The sequence below is a fragment of the Rhineura floridana genome, chromosome 19 (genome assembly GCF_030035675.1).
Source record: "Rhineura floridana isolate rRhiFlo1 chromosome 19, rRhiFlo1.hap2, whole genome shotgun sequence".
Lineage (NCBI taxonomy): Eukaryota > Metazoa > Chordata > Lepidosauria > Squamata > Rhineuridae > Rhineura > Rhineura floridana.
The window spans coordinates 482117-502329 of record NC_084498.1 but is presented as its reverse complement, the minus strand read 5'-3'; the positions used below and the strand labels follow the sequence as shown (position 1 = coordinate 502329).

The 20213-nt window shown below is 56.5% G+C and overlaps 1 protein-coding gene across 5 annotated transcripts in view; it reads right to left on the bottom strand.

Moving 5' to 3' along the window:
- The window catches only part of TTC28 (tetratricopeptide repeat domain 28), a 165338-nt gene that overhangs the window by 7555 nt on the left and 137570 nt on the right, over nucleotides 1-20213 (bottom strand). For 3 of the 5 annotated variants that reach the window (XM_061603475.1, XM_061603477.1, XM_061603479.1), the window contains 10 exons: nucleotides 19510-20017; nucleotides 13868-15209; nucleotides 13087-13610; nucleotides 12375-12484; nucleotides 12076-12205; nucleotides 11555-11773; nucleotides 7688-7850; nucleotides 6058-6204; nucleotides 2497-2641; nucleotides 428-607 (listed from right to left, as the gene is read on the bottom strand). In XM_061603475.1, the coding sequence (XP_061459459.1) occupies nucleotides 428-607; nucleotides 2497-2641; nucleotides 6058-6204; nucleotides 7688-7850; nucleotides 11555-11773; nucleotides 12076-12205; nucleotides 12375-12484; nucleotides 13087-13610; nucleotides 13868-15209; nucleotides 19510-20017 (3468 nt within the window). The remainder of the gene's footprint in view (nucleotides 1-427; nucleotides 608-2496; nucleotides 2642-6057; nucleotides 6205-7687; nucleotides 7851-11554; nucleotides 11774-12075; nucleotides 12206-12374; nucleotides 12485-13086; nucleotides 13611-13867; nucleotides 15210-19509; nucleotides 20018-20213) is intronic. The other 2 variants (XM_061603476.1, XM_061603478.1) reach the window with 1 other exon arrangement.

Here is a 20213-nt window from a genome sequence, read left to right as displayed (position 1 = left end):
GCTGCCCAAAGCTCTTGCCAGCTGGGATCCACCTCCCCCTCCCCCCCGACCTCAACATCCTCCTAAGACCTGGCACCACCAACAGCCTGCAAAGGAGGGTCTGGCTGGAAGGAGGGCAGGTCTCCCAGTGTGTTTAAGCTGCGCTGCACAGCAGCCCTCTCTTCCTGGGCCAGGCCTGGCCACCCGCAGGCAGGCAAGCATGTGCAGCACAATGGGGCATGCAGGCAGTGAGGCGTGGGTCAGAAGGGGGAGGGACAGGATAATGGGGGATGCAGTCCCAGCTGGAAGGGGGAGGGCCCAGCTGTTAACAAGAACCGGGCCTCCTGCTGTCCCCCAGGGCGGTGGCTCCTCCTACGCCTTGCTCCGTGAGCTGCCCAAGGGCACGAGTAAGGAGAGAAGCATGGGGACACGGGGAGAAGCCCCCTACCTTGGCGCTGGGGTTCAGGGCTCGGATGGAGGGCACCGCAATGAGGCTGAAGCGCTCGTACAGGTACTCGTTGGAGGAGCTGCCCTTGAGGAGAGCAAAGGGGATAAGGTAGAGCTCTCCCTCCAAGACCAGGACGAGGTGCCGGTGGCGTCCCGCTGGCCCGCTGCAGTGCATCAGGCCCTGAAACAGACATGGGGGGGACCGGTTAGATGTTTACCTCACCCTTCCTCCCAAAGGTGCCTAGGGTGGCACACAGTAAACAAAAACAATTCAAGATTCTTGAAAATAACGATTCGAACACAAAACCAAGACATCCTCCCAGCTGTTTCACAGTTGCCCAAACCCACTCTCCTTCCACCCAGAGACACCTGCGTGAGCAGGAATGTCTGTATATCCCTCCTGAACACTAATAATGAGGGGCTGAAATGCACCTCACCAGGAAGGGCATTCCATAGCCAGGGGACACTGTCATGACTCCCCATCACGCAGCAGCAGCAGCAGCAGCAGCAGCACCAGGGCCTCCACTGTCTTTGTGGACTGGCACTGATTTCTTGAGGCAGGCTGCAGCTGTAATCAGCACAGCTTCCCCCCCCCCGAATTTTATCTCCATTTTAAGTAATTATCTTTGTAATTATAATCACTATTATCCATTAACTTCCATGGATTTACATAAGCATTTAAAAGTTAAAATTTACATCATTTCTTTCGTCCACCCCCCTCCCGCAGATTGAATTGGCAAGTGTAAAAGCAAGGGGGAACAAAAAAAAAAGGCGGATCGGGATTGAGCAAGGATCAGAACTAGGCAGCGAACCCCATCCATAGCAGAGTGAGAAGGCATCCCCCCTGCACCCCCTCTGGTAATCTCCCCCCAGCAGGAGAATATGAACCCACAGGCCACTCTTCCACCTGGGACTCTCTCCTACCCGACTGCCAAAGGAGGATCCCTCTTTCCCACCCCCTCTAGGAAGCCCACAACAGAGTAAGGCCAGGGGGGAGGGGGCTCAGGTCAGTGGCAGAGAAGAGACCACAAGCCCCAGAATAAAACCATCTGGGGAGTTAGAGGCACCCTCTGCTGCTGCCTGTGCCCCTCTCTCCCCTCTTTCTCTGTCTCATGGAGGAGTTGCCTGCCAAGCTCTCCTAGCTGTGACCCTCCCTCCCTGCAGCCCTCAGACAGGGAGGTGCTGACAAGATGCCCCCTAACACCGGGGGAGGGGGGAGGACGGGGCAGATTCCTTCTTCCTGGCGAGGCAAGCCCACGTTTCCCTTTGCTTCAGCTCTGTGTGGGACAGCCCTGAGTTATCAGCCAGACTTTAATTTCCTCGGGGGGGGGGCACAGCGGTTGCTCCTCCACCCCAGAGTCCCTGGCCTGCTGCCACCTGATCTCAGCCGCACTTGGGAGGAAAGTAAACGCCACCCTGGAACCCGACCTCAGAGCGATGGCATTTTTCTTTGCTCCTTCTTAGCCCTCAAAAGCTGTTGGACGGGGGGGGATGCTTTTGCCCTGGAGGACTAGGAAAGTTACAGTCACAATTTCAGCTGAGAAAACCAAACACCTCTCCAGACTCACTTTCTAGGAGGCACAGACAGTGTGAGAGAGCCCCCCGTCTCGTCTCGTCGCATGGATGATTCGGTGCCTGCACCTGGCAGCACAGGCAAGTTGGGGGCACCGAGGGGAGCAGACAGACAGGAACCCTTCGGCAGTCCCAGAGAAGCAGTCAGACACTTCTCCCTCCCTGCCAGAAATGTGCCTGTTGGTTTATGATGGCATTTATGGCCCATCCTTGTCCCTCCAAGGAGCCCGAGGTGGTGCACGGAGCGGCTCTTCCCCTCTCCATGCTCTCCTCACATCGGGCAAGGAAGGGGGAGGGAGGAGGAATCCCAGAAAGGGAGCCCTGCCCACATCAGAAATAGGTTCAGGCTGTAGACAGACTGTCTTTCTGAAAGAGACTGCACTTCCCAAGGGACATTTCCCTGGAAATCCTCTTGCAGAACCGCCTGCCTGCCTGCCAGAGTCCCTGATCGAAAGGTCTCCCTGCCCCACCTGGCTGAAGCGCAGCCCAGAGACTCACCCCTTCCATGGGCCCAATCAGCAGGTCGTAGAGGGAGCGCAGAGGCGGCTTGCTGAAGGAGCTGGGCTGTCGGGGCAGTGAGGAGGTGGCCTCGTTTGCTGGGGACGCTGGTCCGCTGAAGAGGCTGTTCATGCTCTGGCAGCTCCTGTGGAGAGGAAACACCCCCGGCAGGAGCTCAGAGGGAGGGAGGGAGGCTGCAGAAGGTCTTCAGCCCAGACCCGCCATTCTCCAGCTATTGCCAAGCCTGGCCCATGCCCTCTGCCGCCACCCAAGGCCTGGCAGCCCTTCCTGGGATGTCCATTGGCACAGGCCAGGAGCCCAGGCTAATGCAATGGTTGGGGCCTGCATGTGCCTCAGAAGCCAGCCAGGCCCCACTGCGTTTGTGTGGCTTCCACGGGGTCAACCTTTCAACAGTGTCCATTGAACAAGCAGCTGAGGGGAGGGCTCAGCCGCCACCTTTGTCTTTGCTAGAGTGAAATGAGTCCACGTGAATGGCAGCTGAAGCCCAAGTGGAATCGGAGCCCACAGAATGGAGATGACTCTCTCAGTGGAGAGTGGATTGGAGGCTGGGCCAGTCCAATAATGGCAGATTTGCTCAGTCTGCAACGTCTGCTTATCAGCCTTGCTGGGGGGGGGGGGGGGAGAAGCCCTCTCCATGAGCACTAGCAGACCCTTTCAGCAATGCTGAGCGTCACTCGCACGAGAGGCCTTTTCTCCCCAGAAGGGTCTCTCAGTTCCCACCTAGCTGAGCAGGGAACGGAGGGACCCCACCTGAGGACTTCCCAAGAGGCACCAAGGGCTCAGTCCCGCCCTCATTCCTTCGCTCTCCTCCTCCCCCACCCCCAGCTCCTTCCTGCGCTTTAGGCCTGGCCAACGCCGTCAGGCATCTCTGTCCAGGGCACCCCACACCAGACCTGCCATCAAAGAGAGAGGAGGGCTGTGGGGGATGTTCAGCCAAGGAACCTTCTGCCCGCCAATGCTGGAGGGGGACACTCTGAACTCTGCCCATTGGGTCTCTCTCTCTCTCTCTGGGGTCTCCAGAGTCCACATCCCCTTCCCCAAAAGAAGGGTGAAGGGACCAAACTCCAAGGTTGATCCCAACACTGAAATGCAAGAGGAGGAGGTGGCTGTACAGACTCTCAACTACCAGCAGGTGGGAGCAGCTCTCCACTGTCAAGTGATGTTTGTGAGAGCAAAAATTCAACGTGGGATGGGGGTGGGTGAGGGGCAGCTTTATGCAGCTCAGAATTCAGGCATCACCTGGAAACAAGTGCACCAGAGCAGACAGCCATGACAGGATAATAATGATAATAAAATTTTATTTCTGAGTCGCCTATCTGGCCGAATTAACGGCCACTCTAGGCGACGTACATGTACATGATAAAATACAATAAAAACCAATGAAAACCACCAACAGTAATTAATATACCAATATTAAAAGCAACCCACCCCAGAGATCCCATAGGCCTGCCTGAACAGCCAGGTCTTCAAGGCCCGGCGGAAACCTATCAGGGAAGGGGCATGGCGAAGGTCAAAAGGAAGGGAGTTCCAGAGGGTGGGGGCCACAATCGAAAATGTCCGCTCTCTGGTCCGCACCAGCCTCACTATCTTAACTGGTGGGACCGAGAGAAGGTCTTGCGTGGCTGACAAGCACTTTTCTAGACCCAGTGAGGTGATGCTTCCTTCCCCACCCACTTTCTTTGGTGCAACCATGGGAGACCCTCGGAGGGGGCAGGTCCAAACCTGAGCAAATGAGGAGGAAGGCCTCCACCTGCAGCGTGGCAGATGTGCTGCCAGCCAGTAAGGGCAAGGCACGGCAACATCAGATGAAGGCATGCCAGCTTGCCAACTCTGCAACCTCTGCCCTTGCCTGGAGGGCCCCAGAGCTCTGACAACTGATGTAGCCTGCAATGCCAGTCCAGAGCTGCAAAGGGCTGGAGAAAAAGCAACCGGGGGGGGGGCATTTTCCCCATCTTTTTCCCCCAGTGGAAAATGGCAGTTTGGAGGGAAACTACCTTTTATGAAATATTTTCTCTTTCAGAACGATTGAAATAATTTTAAAGCAGTATTTATTTATTTATAAACTTATCTGTATACTGCTATTTTATTTCAGTTTACAACACTAAAAATACAACACCCGCAGAGACATCTTCTTAACTGCCCGCATAAGCCTGGCAGAATAAAAAGGTTTTCAGCAGGCGCTTAGAAGTCAAGGCAGGGGGGCCTGCAGAATCCCTGTTGGCAGAGCATCCCAGAGCGCTGGGCCAATGACAAGGGAGGCTGGATTTCGTGGCGATGTTAAATGAGCCTCGCCAACTCGGGGGATGACCAAAGCCACTCCTGCAGATGATCTCAGGGATTGAGGTGGGAGATAAGGGCTCAGGGGATCCCGAAGCTGTTCAGGGCTTTGTGTGTTAATATGACGACCTTGAACCTGGCTTGGCAGTGGATGCGCAGCCAGTGCAAGTACTATTGTCACAGCCACTCCACACTATTCCAAATCTGTGTTGGTTTTGATTAAGAGTATAAGAAGAGCTTGGTGGCTGGATCAGGCCAAGGGGGGGGGCATCCAGTCCAGTATATCCTTTTCTCACAGTGGCCATCCAGACGCCCGTTGTGAGAGGCCCCCATGCAGGGCACGAGGATGACAGCAGCAGCGCTTCTGCCTTTTGTGCTCCTCCAGCAACGGGGATTCAGAGGCAAACTATACTACTAAGCAAGCAGCGCTCTTGGGATGAGACGCTGCGAGAGGCTTCCCAAACTGCAGAATGCAGACATCTTTGGCTATTTTGTCCAACCAAGTGCATTGGTCCTCCCACCAGGCTGGTGAGGCCTTTATGCAACACAGCCTCCAAATCCTCCCAGTGACATTTATTTATTATTTGCCTCAGATTCCTCCACATTCTGCATAAAGTGAAATAAACTTGCATTCATAAAATACAGGGGGGGAAATACCACCCTCCCCGTGAGCGCTTTTGCCTGGCTGGGCGGTGGAGGATTGTGTGGGTGTGTGTAGAACGCAGCCAACAGCACAAAGGCCACCTCTCCATTCATTGCTTTGCCCACTTTTGACCCTGGGCCTGACCACCACTGGCACGTGGCTCCCAGAAAGTGCCCCAGAAGGGAATGTGGCTGAAAATGTCCCCCGCCCCACGATGGATATATAAGGATAGACCAGGACAGAAATAATGTAGACTTATGAAAGCTAGAGTTGCAGCTACAGACACTGACAGCTTGTTCATCCCCCCCCCATTTGTCATTGTTTAACAGGGGTGGGTGAGAAAAACCCTGTTCCCCCCCCCCATGTCTTCAAAACATCCGGAAGGTTTAACATTTCTAGCCAAGCAAGGGTTGAATGCCTGCTTCCCACCCCAATCCCCACAACATCCACCTGGCCCTGGCAATCCTGGAAAGGGGGTGGTCAGGAGACAGAGTAGGATTTTCTCAGCAGGCCCAGCAGGAGCCCACGTACAATGGGGGGGGGGGAATAGGAAGGCAGTCAAGGCAAAGGGACGGCGAGGATCCGTCCGCCTGGGGAAGTGGGGGGCTTCCTCTCCGCACCTGTACCTGTTGAAGAGGTTGTTCCTGCTAACCATCCTCAGGAAGCCAGTGGGGTCCGTGGTGGAGTTCAGTTTGTTATTCATCTCCTCAAACTGCGGCTCCACAACGTCTCCTGCCTCACTCTCTGTTTCGCTGCTGGCGCAGGCTCTGGGGAGGGAGCAAGTGGCAGAAATGTCAGCTCAGCAGGGAGGGGTGGGTGGGAGTGCACAGTGGAGAAAGGGGGAGTGCTGCTGGATGCGGTGGAGGAGCCTGGAGAGACAGCTGCGCAGAAGACACAAAAAGAACAGCTGTGAAGAGCTCCTGTTTGTAAAATGCCAGCCCATCTTTCCTACTGGAATGTGATGCTTTCTGTCAGCCACAAGACAAAATCTCCCTCCAGTGCATTTCAGGCCATTTTAATTGCAGCTGCTGGATTGACCCTCTCCATTTGGCCAGTATGGATTTATTTATTTAACACATTAGCATGCCACCCTCCACCCAATTCCGATTCCCGGGCAGCATGCACACACCCTGCTTGGCTGCACCTCATTCCAGCCTCAGGAGACGAGCTAAATGTGAAGCTGCTGAGTTTCAGCTGCACCCAAGTCCCAAGAAGAGGTTCTTCAGGATGCAACTGCTAAGAGGTCTGGCCTGGCACTGCTGAGGGGCTACTCCCAGTTCTAATGGCAAACACACGTGAGTGACTGGGGAACTCAGCCATGAGCCTCTGATGATGGGGAAACTGGTGTGTGTGTGTGTAATGTTGGTGCTGCTGCTGCCTGACACTCCACCAAGCCTTTGGTTGATAGGAAGGAGCGGGGTACAGAGTGAGGACTAGCAGCTTGGAAAGGAGTGTCTGACTTGCAACTTCCTCTGCCTCAGCTGCAAAAGGGAGGTGAGAGAGGTATATGTCCAGATTTGCTCTGCTGACCATGTGCCAATGAAATCCAGGCTGTGGCTCAGGTCTGCTCATTCAAGGTGCAGGCCATTGCATACGGCATGCCCCAAGCCATGTTCGCTGTCCTACACAGAGGGCCAAAGGCAGTGCAGGGCCAGGAGTTTCTACAGGGGCTCAGGATGCAGCATGATCCACAGAGCTTTTCCAGCTTGCAAACCAGCAAAAGAACCAAGCGAAGAAGGCCCTGCAGCGCCCAGGATGCCAGTAATGAAGCTGCACTGTCTGTATTCCAGGCCAGTTATGACAGCCAGGCCAAAACCGCACATTACTGGGGAAAGAATTTCATTCATAATCTGCTCTCATAAATCTCACCAGTTGCCAAGAATCCTCCAGAGCGGCCAGCATCCCAGCTGGAACGTCTATCATCTTTATAAGCTCCCTTGGCTGGAGAAACTAGGCCCAAACCCTCCCAGGCCGGGCTGCTGCAGAAAGCACACAAGCTCCCTCGTAGTAGCAGCAGCAGCAGCAAGACCTCTCTGGGCACCCACTGAACACCTGCCTGCCACATTTGTCACCTCTGATGCAGCCCACAGCTGGGGGTAGGTAGGCAGACTGGCCCGGTGGCCAGCCAGCCACTTCACCCCCAGTAAAAATCCATTCTCAGTTCATGAAAGGAAGGTGGCCTCTCCCTGGCTGCCACTCTCCTCTCTGTGACTCCCCAGTCCCCCAGCCAACCCCGAAGCATATACTCACCGCGTGTAGTAGGAATCTACCCCAAGCACCTCCCGCACGCTGGAGCTGAGCTGCTCTAGGGTGGTGCTGGTGACGGCCTGGAGGCTGGCACTGTTCTCTTGGAAGTCTCCAGAGCTCTCGGCTGGGCCCTCACCCAGGTAGCACTCGTGGAACTTCAGGATTCCTAAAAGCAGGAAGGAGCCCACCCACAATCAGAACCAGCACGTGCGCCAACGGCCTTCCTAGAGCTGCGTGACAGGCCCTGCTGGCACCTACGCAGCCGCAATGCTTTCCTGGACGTGGCGAGGGGGGCAGCACCAGCCAAATGCTGCTCATCAGGTGGCTGCTGGGAAAGGCCTGGAAGAGGGGGCAGTTATCTATTATTTAATAATAATAATAATAAACCCCTTTTCCGTATCTAATATCTCAATTATTCTTAACAATGAATGGCCAGCCAGAGAAAGGGATGCTGGAAAACAGCAAAACCAAAAACCAAAAAAAAACACCCCACCTGCTTTACGGAGCTGGAAAGAGTATTAGCAACTGGTACTGATGGTGGCAAAAGGAACCCCCCCCCCCCGGGCAGAAGGCACCTCGGCAAGGCTCTCAAGGGTGACCCACACACACACAACGGATATGGCACGGAGAGTGAACAGAGAAAAGGTTTTCTCCCTCTCTCATAACATTAGAACTCATGCACTTTCAATTAAGCTGAATGTTGGAAGATTCGGGGCAGCCAAAAGGAAGGACTCCTTCATGTGGCGCAGAGTTAAACTGTGGAATTTGCTCCCAACAGAGGCAGCGATGGCCACCAACTTGGATGGCTTTAAAGGAGGATTAGCCAAATGTATGGAGGAGAAGGCTAATCAAAGGCTACTCGCCATGATGGCTCTGCTCTGCTTCCACAGTCGGAGGCAGGATGCTTCTGAACACCAGTTGCTGGAAACCACAGGAGGGGAGAGTTGTTCTTGCGCTCAGGTCCTGCTTGCGGGCCTTTTCCCACTGCGGCACCTGGTTGGCCACTGCAGGAACAGGATGCCAGACTAGACGGGCCATTGGCTGTTCTTGCAGGTGCCAGGGGGTGGTTTACCCTGCTAGAATGACATGATGCCAATTCTGAAGGAGCTGCGCTGCCTGCCAATATCCTATCAGGGCAAATTCAAGGTGCCACCTTGGGACTTGAACAGCATCTGCCTTGCATGTCTCAGTTTGCCCATGTGCGAAGTAAGATCTGCTAGGAAGGCTCTACCTGGTGTTCTGCTGCCAGGAGAGACCCATTTTCTGGCAGCAGTGTGGGACAGTCAGAAAGAGAGAGGGAGAGCCCTCCCTGTGGTGTATGGCTGGGTCCGTCTTTTTTTTTTTGTATTTCAACACCAACTGAAAACATCTTGATTTGCTCAGCCATTTGTCGTATGTAGTAACAGTTCAGTGCTTGAGTTATGTGCTTATCAGCTCTTGTTTTATATTGTTGTGCTGACTGATGTAACTTTTAAACTGAGTTGTTGTGCCCTGTACTGGGATTGCTTACGATGGAGAGTGGGCTAAAAATATATATTTTAAATAAATTAAAAGGCTGGTGGTCAGTATAATCAGTTAAATTAGCTTAGATTATATGATAAAATCATTATTTCTTATTCCTTATCAAACGACTTCTTGCTATTTTCCATAACAAATATATTTAATGTGGTAAATTGCTGAATGCGTTCTGGTCCAGGGGATTTTCAGGTAACCTCTCTCACTCCAGGAGCTGGTTTTTGATTTAAAGAGTCAGAGACATAACAGGGAAGTCTTACTGCTCTGCCACAATTTAGTGGGCAGCGGCAGCAGCAGCAGTTTCCATTTGGTTACGGTTAAGGGAGCAGCCTCAGGGACCGGCTGAGTGACTGTGACAAGGCCATTTTCACACGGGAAGGCCGGACATGTCGAGAGCCAGAGCTCAACGGTGACAGCTGCAGCGGAACACAGGAAGCCGCCTTAGACAGAGCCAGACCACAGGCCCATCTAAGCTCAGCACTGTCTACACTGACTGGCAGTAGCTCCCGAAGGTGTCCTGGCCCTACTATTATTATTTATTACATTTCTACCCGCCTTTCTTTTCATGATAGAAACCCAAGGCGGCTTCCATGTGGTTCCCAGGTGGTCTCCCATCCAGGCACTGACCAGGCCTGACCCTGCTTAGCTTCAGCAGGGTGCTGGACTCATGTGCCTTCAGACCACAGCCCGGGACCTACCTGGAAATGCCATTGGGGACTGAACGTGGGACCTTTTGCAAGCAGAGCAGATGCTGTAACCATTGAGCGATGGTCCTCCCCCAGCGGCCCAGAAGGCCCAAGGAGATGGGCAGGAGCTCTACAGGCCTGACCCCAAACAGCGCAAACAGTGACACAAAACCCTTCTTCCCTTTATGCGCTGATGGGGATTGAGTTAGCTAAAACTACCCAGGAAAGGAACTTTCTGAGAAATAACACCTTGGCGTACTCTTGCTGCAAAAAAGGCAAATACGGTTCATCCCACCAGATGGGTATTTTGCAAACTGAAATCTAAAAGAGGAAGGACCACAACATCCACCTATATACCTGCATTTTGGAATACCAGCCCTGGCCACCCCACTGCGCAGCTGAAGCGGCAGCATAAATAATCACGGGGCGGGAGCGACTTTCCCTTCTAAGGCAGGGCTGAGCCTCCTTCCTCCTGCTCTTCTCCCATCCCTTGAGTCAAGCCCAAAGGAGGCTAGCATCCTGCTCCAGGCAGCAAGAACCATTCCTCCTTTTCCCTTTTGCTTTGGGGTGATCAAGGCCTGCAATTACTAAATTACGCCCTGAAAGAGTGCCCTGAGATTACAGGCCTGACTTTATTAGATAATGAAGAGCCGCTGCCTGTGGAAGGGGATCCCCTCTACACTAATCCCACTGCTCTGACTGATGAATGAGCCCTTGCTTGTTCGCTCGCAGCAAGGCAATTGTGAAGATCAAACAGAGATGAGAAGTGGGGCTGCCCGTCTGTTCTGCCAAGACCACTTCAACGAATGCTTGTCAAACGCTTTGGGAAGCAGAAAGCAGAGAGATGTAATTAAGCAAGGGCACTTCCTTTGTTGCTCTTGTGCCAATGCCGTGTGCGGAATCTCATTAGCAGCCAGCATCTTTTGCTGCCTGGAGAAGCGGCGGGAGGAAAAGCAGACGGCTCCTTCAGCGGTGCTACACCGCCACCGCTTTGCTCCCAAGAGGCTTCCTCTGCTTTGCCCCACATGCTTTGCCTAGTCCCTGCCCACCCGACTTAAGCAAAAGCCTGGCATGATAACCTGTGGCTGTCCTGGCCCCACATTCTCCCTCAGTATTGCAATCCCTAGACCCAATGACTGCCTCCGTCCACCACACAGATCCCCCAGAGTGAGACAGCGAGCCTCCCTCCCTGTTTGACCCTAAGCACAATCAGAGCAGTGGGGGGGGGGTCTGAGCCCCCTGAGGCCCTGCCCTAGAGGGGAAAAGTCGCCTGGCCAATCACCCACCGCCTTGAGTCAGCACAGGTGAATCATCAGGAGCCAGCAAAAGAAAGGGGGGAAATCCCCTGGGAACAGAGGACCGCCTCGCTGTGCCCCTCCTCCACCTCTACAGTGACAGGAAGTGTGTCTCACACTCACGTCCCACCTAGAATGCCACAAAAAGGGCTTTGTGAACAGCCAATGGCCATCACAGAAGAGGAGAGTAGGGAGGAGCCTAGAAGAGCATCTAGTCCAGCCCCTGCAATGCCCAGCAGGAGCCAAGTTGTCCTCCTTTGCCCGGCCCCAGCCCAGCGTGAAGCAGAGGCGTCCTCCGCCTACACCCAGGCTAAGAGTGTCCTCGTTGACCATCCCAGGGACAGCTGCAAGGACTGGCGCTGCCCATGACCTACCTGCCCCAGGAGCCAGCAGCCAGCTGTAGAGGTATCCGGCAGCCAACGAGTAGTACAGGACCAGGCTCTGCTGCCCATTCACCACTTCCAGGACCTGGTCGACCGTCACAGGGCAGTAAGGGTCTGAGTCCTGCTGCCCCGTCTGGCGCTCCACTAGCAGGTCGGCAAACGCCCTCGTGCGGCCCCGCTCGGCCACGGCCAGCGCCTCGTCGTGGTGCCCTATAACGAGCAGGGGGCTGCAAGTGAGGGCTATGCCGACCGCAGGGGGTCGTGTTCAAGGCAGGGACCCCGAGTGCCCCGAGTGAGGCAACAGCCTGAAGAGGCCCTCAAGCTCCAGGGAAATCACAGGGTGAGAAGCATCCCCCCACACACACACACCGCTGAATCTGCTCTGGCCAGTTCAAAACGGCTGAACTGTCCCAGCCCCCACCCTGTCCTCAGCGTCGTGTCTTTGCAAAGGTGGGCTGCTGGGGCAGCAGGATCCACCCAAACAGCAGCCCCAGCAGCAGCCCTCCTCTTACCTAGACTAACCAGCACCCGTTGCAGGGCCTGGTAGGAAGAGGTCTGGAGGTCAAAGAGCGAGAGCTTGTAGTCCGTGCTGAGCTGCACCTCGTGGCGGATGGTCTCAAAGAGAGCGGAGGCCCGATAGAGCTGTGGAGGAGAGCAACAGCCGATCCATTGGGGCATCCCGGAGCCAGCTCAGCTGCCGTGACCAGGAGGACGAGGGCAGGCGAGCCGATGGCAAGCGGTGTGCCAGGAGCCTCGAGGCCTGGAGCAGCTCAGGGGCCCAGCGCCCTCCTCCCGCCTCCCCGACGCTCACCTGGTGCTGAGCCTCCTCCAGGTTCCCACTAGCCCAGAGTGAAAGGCCGAGGCCGTGTCGGATTCTGGCTTCGTCCTCCCTGCGTCCCAGCTGCTCTGCCAGCCTCAGCCCTGCAGGGCAAGGGAGGAATGCAGCAGGATGAGCTCCACCCTCCTTCTCTGTAAGTCCCAAGAAGGGAGGGAGGGAGGGAGGGAGGGAGCCGGCCGGCCGGCCCAGCCAGCCAGCCAGCCAGCCAGCCAGCCATGGGAGCCTGCTCTTCGGCTCATCACAGACACGAACCCCCTCCCAGCACCTCCCCCCTACAATCAGCCAGAGCCTCAAAAGACACTCCCTTCATTTGCCTTGCCCACCCGCTCCAGGGCACCCATGGTTTGAAAAAGCCTCCTGGCTCCTTGGCCCAGCTGGCCTCGCAGCAGTCTGACAACAGCCCCTTCCACTTCAACCTTGCCTACCCCTGCTAGCCCCCCAACAGCTCCGCAGGAAGAGGAGGCATCTCATGTTGCTGGGACCCCAGACCAGACACCAATTATTAAGGTCCTCTTCCAGGACCCACAGAAGCCAGAGAATGTGCCTCGGCATTTGCAACCAGTCTGTTTTTCTCAAAGGGGCCCTCCTGGGAGTCATCCGGCCAGGAGGAGGGCGGCCCAGGAGGCCTCTGCCCCATGAGCATTTCCAGCTCCCAGAGTGTTGCTCCAGCCAGCACGGTGCTTACCTTCCTGCAGATACATGACGGCCTGGGAGTAGTTCTGGAGGGCATGGTGTGTCCGGCCCAGGCTGCTGTAGGAGGCCGTTTTGGCCACCAGGTCGTTCATCTGTGCTGCGATGCTTAGGTGCTGCTCCTGGTACACCACGGCTCTCTCAAAGGTGCCCAGCGACTCGTAGGTAAGGCCGAGGTTGCCATATGCCCGGCCTTGGCAGGCGGGGTTGTTCATCTCCTCCGCAATCTGGAGGTCCAGCTGGTGGTACTGGAGTGCCATGTCGTATTCGGCCATCTGCTGGTAGACGCTGCCCAAGCCGCAAGCCGCGTTCCCCTCCAAGGCCTGGTCCTTCATCTCCCTGGCGATGCCCAGCTGGCGCTCCAGGCAGGAAATGGCTTGCTCGTAGTTGCCCAGCTGGCTATGCAGTGTGCCCAGCTCCCCGTAGGCCTGCGCCTTGTCAAAGGCCTCCCCAAGCTCGTGGGCCACCACCAGCCTTTTCTCGAAGCATACCAGGGCCTGCTGCAAGCACCCCATTGCCCTGTGGGGGACAGAGCCCGCAGCATTATTCTCAGCGTGGGAAGGAAGGAACCCACCAGGGACCCTTCTGTGCTGGCCTCCTCCCAGCTCAGCCGATCCCTGGAATCCACCCTTAGACTGCCCAGCACAGAAGGGGCGCTGCAGGGATCATTGCATACCCGTCACCCGCTCCCTCGCACCCTCTGCCATTCAAGGCCACGCCATCCCAACATTGCACCCTTCTCCCTACCCCCTGAAATCCCCCCGGGCTGCCCTTACCTGTGCCCGTTGCCCAGGCCCCGGTAAGCCTTGACTTGGTCCTGCATGAGGTTCAGGCTCTGTGCCACGGACAGGTACTGGTCATAATACTTGATGGCCTCCTCGAAGTCCCCCAGGGCCTCGTAGCAGTCGCCCAGGTTCCCGAAGGCCCGGCCTCTGTCCAGCACGGCTTCCGTCCCACTGAGCTGCTGCAGAGTGGCCAGCTGCTGCTCAAAGTACCCAATGGCCTCCTCCATGGCGCTCAGGTTCATCTTGGTGATGCCCATGTTGCCATAGACCTGGGCCTCGATGCCCGGGTCCTTTAGCTTCTGACCCAGCTCCAGCTGCTCCTCGTAGCACTTGAAGGCGATGGTGTACTTGCCGAGGGACATGTAGACTGCAGCGAGGTGCCCGTGGGCCCGGCATTCACCCAGCGCCTCGCCCAGCTCTTGGTACACCTCCAGTTCCTGTGTGTGGTAGCCCAAGGCCTTGTCATACTTTTGCACTAGGCGGTGGGCAGAGCCCAAGGCCGCGTAGGCACTCGCCTCCAGCCTCCGGTCCGCGACCTGATGGGCCAAGCTCCGCTGCTGCTCATAGAACCTGATGGCCAAGCCAACGTCCTTCTTGCAGACCGAGATGTCCCCAAGATTGCCCAGGGCCCGGAACTTGGCCTGGGGGTTGTTGAGCGACTGCGCAAGTGACAACAGGTACTTCTGGCACTCCTCGGCCTTGCTGAAGCGGGCCAGTGCCTTGAAAGCTAAGCCCAAGTTGCAGTAGGCCTTGGCCTGGCTCAGCTTGTCGTGCAGGTCCTTGGCGAGGGCCAGGTCTTGCTCATAGTACTTCACAGCCTCCTCGTAGTTGCCCAAGCAGTAGTGGGCATAGCCAAGGTTGTGGCAGACTTTGCCTTCGCCCTCCATGTCCTGCAGCTCTGGGGACAGCTGCAAGTACTGCTCATAGTAGGGGGCGGCCTGGGCAAACTCCCCCCGGGAACAGTGGAAGTTCCCCAGGTTGCCCAGGGCCCGAGCTTCACTCTGGATGTCCCGCAACTCCCGGGCAATGTTGAGGTGGTTCTGGTAGTGCTGAAGGGCCCGGTCATGCGCTCCCAGCGCTTGGTACGCCACGGCCAGATTGCCGTGGGTGGAGGCTTGTGAGGCGCGGTCATTCACCTCCATGGAGATCTGCAGCTCCTGGCGGTGGTACTTGACTGCCTGGTCAAACATGCCCAGGGCATTGTAGGCATTGCCCATATTGCCGTAGGCCCTGCCCTGAGCAGCATAATCGTTCAGCTCCTGCACGATGGACAAGTGTGCTTTGTGCAGCTTCAGCGCTGTCTCGTAGTCGCCCTTCATCTGATGGATGATCCCTGCAAGGAATCAGCAGGTGGGTGGGTCAAACATGCACCCTTTCGCTCACAGCAGCCCCCAACATGTCCCCTCCCCCACTGACAAGCTCCTGTGGCTCACAGCCGAGCCTATGGGCCCCTAGCAGGCATCCGCCAGCAGCTAACCAAGGCAGCCTCGTGCCATGCCTTCAGGTGGAAGCTGCAGAAGGAAACAGCGCCCAGGTGGGCGTCTACCATCCCTTCCCCATAAAAGTCAGTGTGACCAAATGGGCATCACCCATCCCCTGGGTGAGGAGGAAACGGCAGAGATGCTCCTCTGGCCCATGCAGGGAATGGAAGGGGGAAAGGGCAGGGCAGCTCCTGGCAGAAACTCCCCAAGTGGGGTTGGGGAGAGAGCGGGATGGTCCAGATTTATTTTCAGATTCACAGGGTCAGGTTAGGGACTACAAACCTGGGACTGCCAAGTCTCCAACACTGAGGGCACAGGGCACTGGTCCAGTATGCCCACCAGACACACACACACCTCCAAAAATAAGCCTCACTCTCTCTCTGGAAAATAAGAGCCTCTGCTGAACCCATTCCTGCACTGCACAGGGGAGACCTTCCAGGGTTCATTTGCAAGCCTGGCCGTGTCTCACCCAGAGCTGTGGTTCTGAAAGGGCTCTCTAGGTTCTGCATGTGGCAGGAGGAAGAGAATGGCCACGGGCGGGGGGGGGAGGCCCCTGGACACAAGGACACAAGCGGGCCAGGCTGGCAATGGGGTGCACAAAGGCAGGGGGAGCTCAGCACAGAGTGCTGCTGATGTGCCTAACCTCACGCAGCACCCCCTACCCACCCCCCCCCCTTGCCTGGAGCCCTGCAGGCCTTTGGGATGGCTGAGGAGGGTGCAAAGGGGGCAGCAAACTCCTGCAGGGGTTAATTCTGACTGTTTTCAAGAACGTCAGCAATAGTTTCAGGATTTCAGGCCACAAACAAAGGAGACTTCTTCTTCGGACCTTCCCCTTGCACCCGGCACTTCCACAGGTGGGAAAAGGGTTGGTGCTGTTGGGAAGGCCAGGCCAGAGCTGCTCTTAGGACTCCCCAGGTTTCCTAGACCACAGAAGGGCCACCTGCTGAGGGTGAATAAAGCCCGTGTGGGCTTGTCTCCCCTCCAGACTTGCTCTGTGTGGTTAGCTCGGGATTGGCAACCACCAGCCAGGAAACAAGTGCAATCCTCGCCAAGTCCCTTCAGTCTGGGGAGGAGGAGGAGGGAGGTGAGGGTGTGTCTTGAGGCTTGCTCAAGTGCCCACGTGGACCTCCATGGCTGGGCCCCAGCAGTCAGGGGTGGGCGAATCGACTGTCAATCTCCTTTCTCTCAGTTTCTCATTTTCCAATCTTAAATTCAGTTCTTCACATCAGTTGCAATTTAAAAGTCGTCATGAAAGGACTCATCAGCATTTTAGGGCTAATTTCTCCTCATATACACATTTCTGCAAAGCAATTTCCCCTAACAGAATGCATTTGTGGATGTCATCCTCACTACTATATGCATTTTTACGCACACTTGACTGTCTAGCATATCCGTGTTTGTACCCCTTACTGGCCCAGAGAGCGGCAATGCAACATTCAGAGGAGTGAGAATTTCAGAGGACGGCTCATATCGTCTTGCACAGTGCAAATTAGGTGGATGCACCTTTACACGCCAACTGAACCAACTCTTCCTCCATCCCATCCCCACCCGCAGGCCTTCACCCTCACCAGCACTTTGTGGCCTTTCTCCACGAGGCCACGGATAGCCCATCGGCTCTGTGAAGCCTCACGGCTACCGGGCCTTCAGAATCCCCTTTGCTTCAAAAGCCCTCTCTGCCACAGAGCAGCAGTGGTGGCACAGCGTTCACCACCTTAACTGGCACAGGACACGTGTTCAAGGGGGAGCAGGGAGAGCCTCAGCAAATCCGCTCCTCTGACAGCAGCGGATGAAGCCTAAGCCTGGCTATCCTGGGCCACGCTGCCTGAGCCAGCAAGAGGAGCTGGACTGAGCTTTCAGTGCAGCTCCAGAAGGCAGCCTTGACCTGCCACCGCCACCTGAAGATAACTCCAAATGCCCCCAAACCACTCAAAGGCCCCAGGTGACCTCATGCAAACCAACGTGCAGAAGGTTCATGGTGTGGACAGACACCAAGCAGCTGCTGCAAGGCGCCTGGAGGAGCCCTGAGGAGAAAGCGGGTGGGTGGGCTGTGCAAGAGAGCGCACGGGGAAACCTGTCCTGGAAGGAGGCTGGGAGGGGTGGGGGGAAGGGCTCAAAGTCACCAAACACTCAGGATGCAGCAAAGGGACAGTGAAGAGAAGATATCCTGAGCCCCTAGCCCTGCTTGGCCCCCTCCCCCCCGCGCTCAGGGGCTCCCACTAGCCTTCCCCCTCCTCTAGTCTGCCAGCCGTGGAGGCAGCTCCAGCCCAGCAGTGGGCCAAGGCACCTTTGGGGGTGGGATCTACACGTCGCCGCCAGGCGGGGAGTTTTTCATACCCAGAGAGGGCAGAGCAGCTCCTGTTCTGGCACACAGACGGGGCAAGTCAGAAGGGCAATTCTCCGCCCGCAGGGAGCTGCTAATTGCTCGCGCCACTCCTCCCTTGACCTGGTGCGCAAGAGGCAGAGGGGGTCCCTCGGGGGCTAGTGAGGACTGTGGGGCTGCGGCTGTGTTCTTCCCACAGCTTCACCCTCTCTCTTCCATCCAGCTCTGAGAGACTTGGCCATTGAGAGAAATTAAGTCATTAATCAAGCCGATACCAATTACTTGACACTGACAACAGTGGATTACAATTAGCATCTTCCAATGAGGCAGGTGTCAAGGGAAACTCCTACAACATGTGGGACTGCCACCTGCCCACACTGGAATCCGAGGGCGCCCAGGGCTGTGCCTGGGGCCCCTTAAGCATCACTGGGCGTGTGAGATTGGGCTTCTTCTCAAGGGTGTGCGCATGCGTGCGTGTGTGTGAAGGTGTCTGGCAAAGCCAACGCACAGGTCCATCTTTGGGGTGTCACTGGGACACACTGTTGCTTTCTCTCTGAGAGGCACCCAGGACTCGTGCTAGCTTTGTGCATAGCTGGGCCTTCTCTCAGATAGGGAAGAGAGAGTGTGGATTCTCCGCAGGCCCCAGTGCCCTTTCTTCTTCTCCCTGACATGGCAGCACCCCAGCACAGGTGGAAGGAGGTCTCAGGCAGTTAATCCTGAAGAGCACCACAAAGAAAGCAATGCTTTAAAGTGGGGGAGGCGAGAAATTTTGGCTTAACACACAGATTGCAGTGGGGGGAGGATGCCAGCCTCACGTTCCTCATGCTGACTGAGACAGACAGACAGACATCCCCAGGACCTTGCCGAGATCTTCCTGCATTCCTCAGCGTGCTCTGGCTTTCTCCAGTCAGCCTGGTGTGGTGGATACACAACCCTCTGTTACGCCAGGCACAGAGACATGACTCCTGCTGCACCCTCGCCCCCACCCAAGGGTGCCACAGATACCTGGTGCAGAGTCAGAGCCAAAGAAAATGAAGCAGTGTTAGCTCTCTTCTGCATTTCCCTAACCTTAAACCCTCTATAGAAACATCCCCCACAGGAAGCTCTTCTACCCAGAAGCAACCTCTCCCCTTTCGGCCAGCAGGTCTGGGACACCCAGTGCCTGGTGCTGAGCAACCGGGGGGGGGGGGCTCAAAAGGTCGGATGCGCATCACTGCCAGGTGGCCACGGCACTGCTTGGAAGCAGGCGCAGCAGCAAACAGCAAGAGAGTCCCGCCCAGAGTGCTCTTCTGCCCATTTGAGAGGCAAAGGGACAATGGCTTGGTGGTGGGCAGGGGAGGGGTTGTTGCCTGGGAGGGGGGAGAAGCCCCGGGTCTTTTGGGGCAGGCCTGGATCTCCTTCCTCTTCCTCTCTTTTAGCCTGCCTACAGGGTGGCTGGGCACATTGCAAAGCATAATGCTGTGAGACCCACCCGCCCACCTTCTTAAAGTCCCAGAAAGGTCTACACATGAAAATGAGCATAGGCAATTTTTCCCCCCAGCCTGCGGGAGTAACTAGTTGGACTTGGCTTGTGCTTGTGGTGCTGGGGAGTGCCGGAGGGGGGGCTCAATCTCAGAACAAGGAGGACCCTACCCGGACTGTCTGGTGTCTCCTGGCCTACACCAACTGACTGTGCCGCATTGTCCACAACCCTCTGAGGTAGCGTCACACCCTCCTCTCCTCTGCCCCGCAGGTCTCCCTCTCAAGTCAGGTTAGGCTACGGGCCTGGCAAGGAGACAAAACAGAGCGCTGCGCAGCAAGGGCAGGACAGGCCGCCATCAGCACCGGCTTACCAAGGTTGGAGCAGGCCCGGCCCTCAGCGGCTCGATCCTTCAGGCTCTCGGCAATGCTCAGCTGCTCCCCATGGTACTGCCTGGCCCTCTCTAGATCCTGCATGCACCGGGCAGCGTGGCCCAGGCCAGCGTAGGCCCGCATCTCAATGGACTTCTCCTCCAGCTCTTGGGCTAGCTCCAGGACGTGGTTGTGGTAAGACATGGCCTTGTCAAAGTTGCGGTGGTAGTGGTAGGCACTGCCCAAGTTGCTGTAGGCCCGGGCCTCCTCCCGCTTGTTGCCAAGTGCCTTGGCGATTGTCAGGTGCTGCCCGTGGCACTGCACAGCATTCTCGAAGTCGCCCATGGCAATGTAGACCGCTCCCATGTTGCCCAGCTCCCGTGCCTCCGAGAGCTCGTCTTTCCCTTGCTTGGCCAGGAGAACGCACTGTTTGTGGCTGGCCAAGGCGTTGGGGTAGTCACCTATGGCGGTGTAGACATGGCCGAGGCTGCTCAGGGCAGAAGAGGCTGCCTGCAGGGAAGGGGAGACAAAGGAGGTTTGCATTGTAGAGATGCCTTGCCCTGCCCGCCCTGCCTGATAAAGACAGCCCCACTCTGGCCCCAGGCCCACAGAGCCACCACAGCACAGGGGGCAGCAGGTGTGGGATCCAACGGACACTGCTGAAAGCTTCTAACAAAATAAACACGGCTTGACTGTCGCTCTGGAC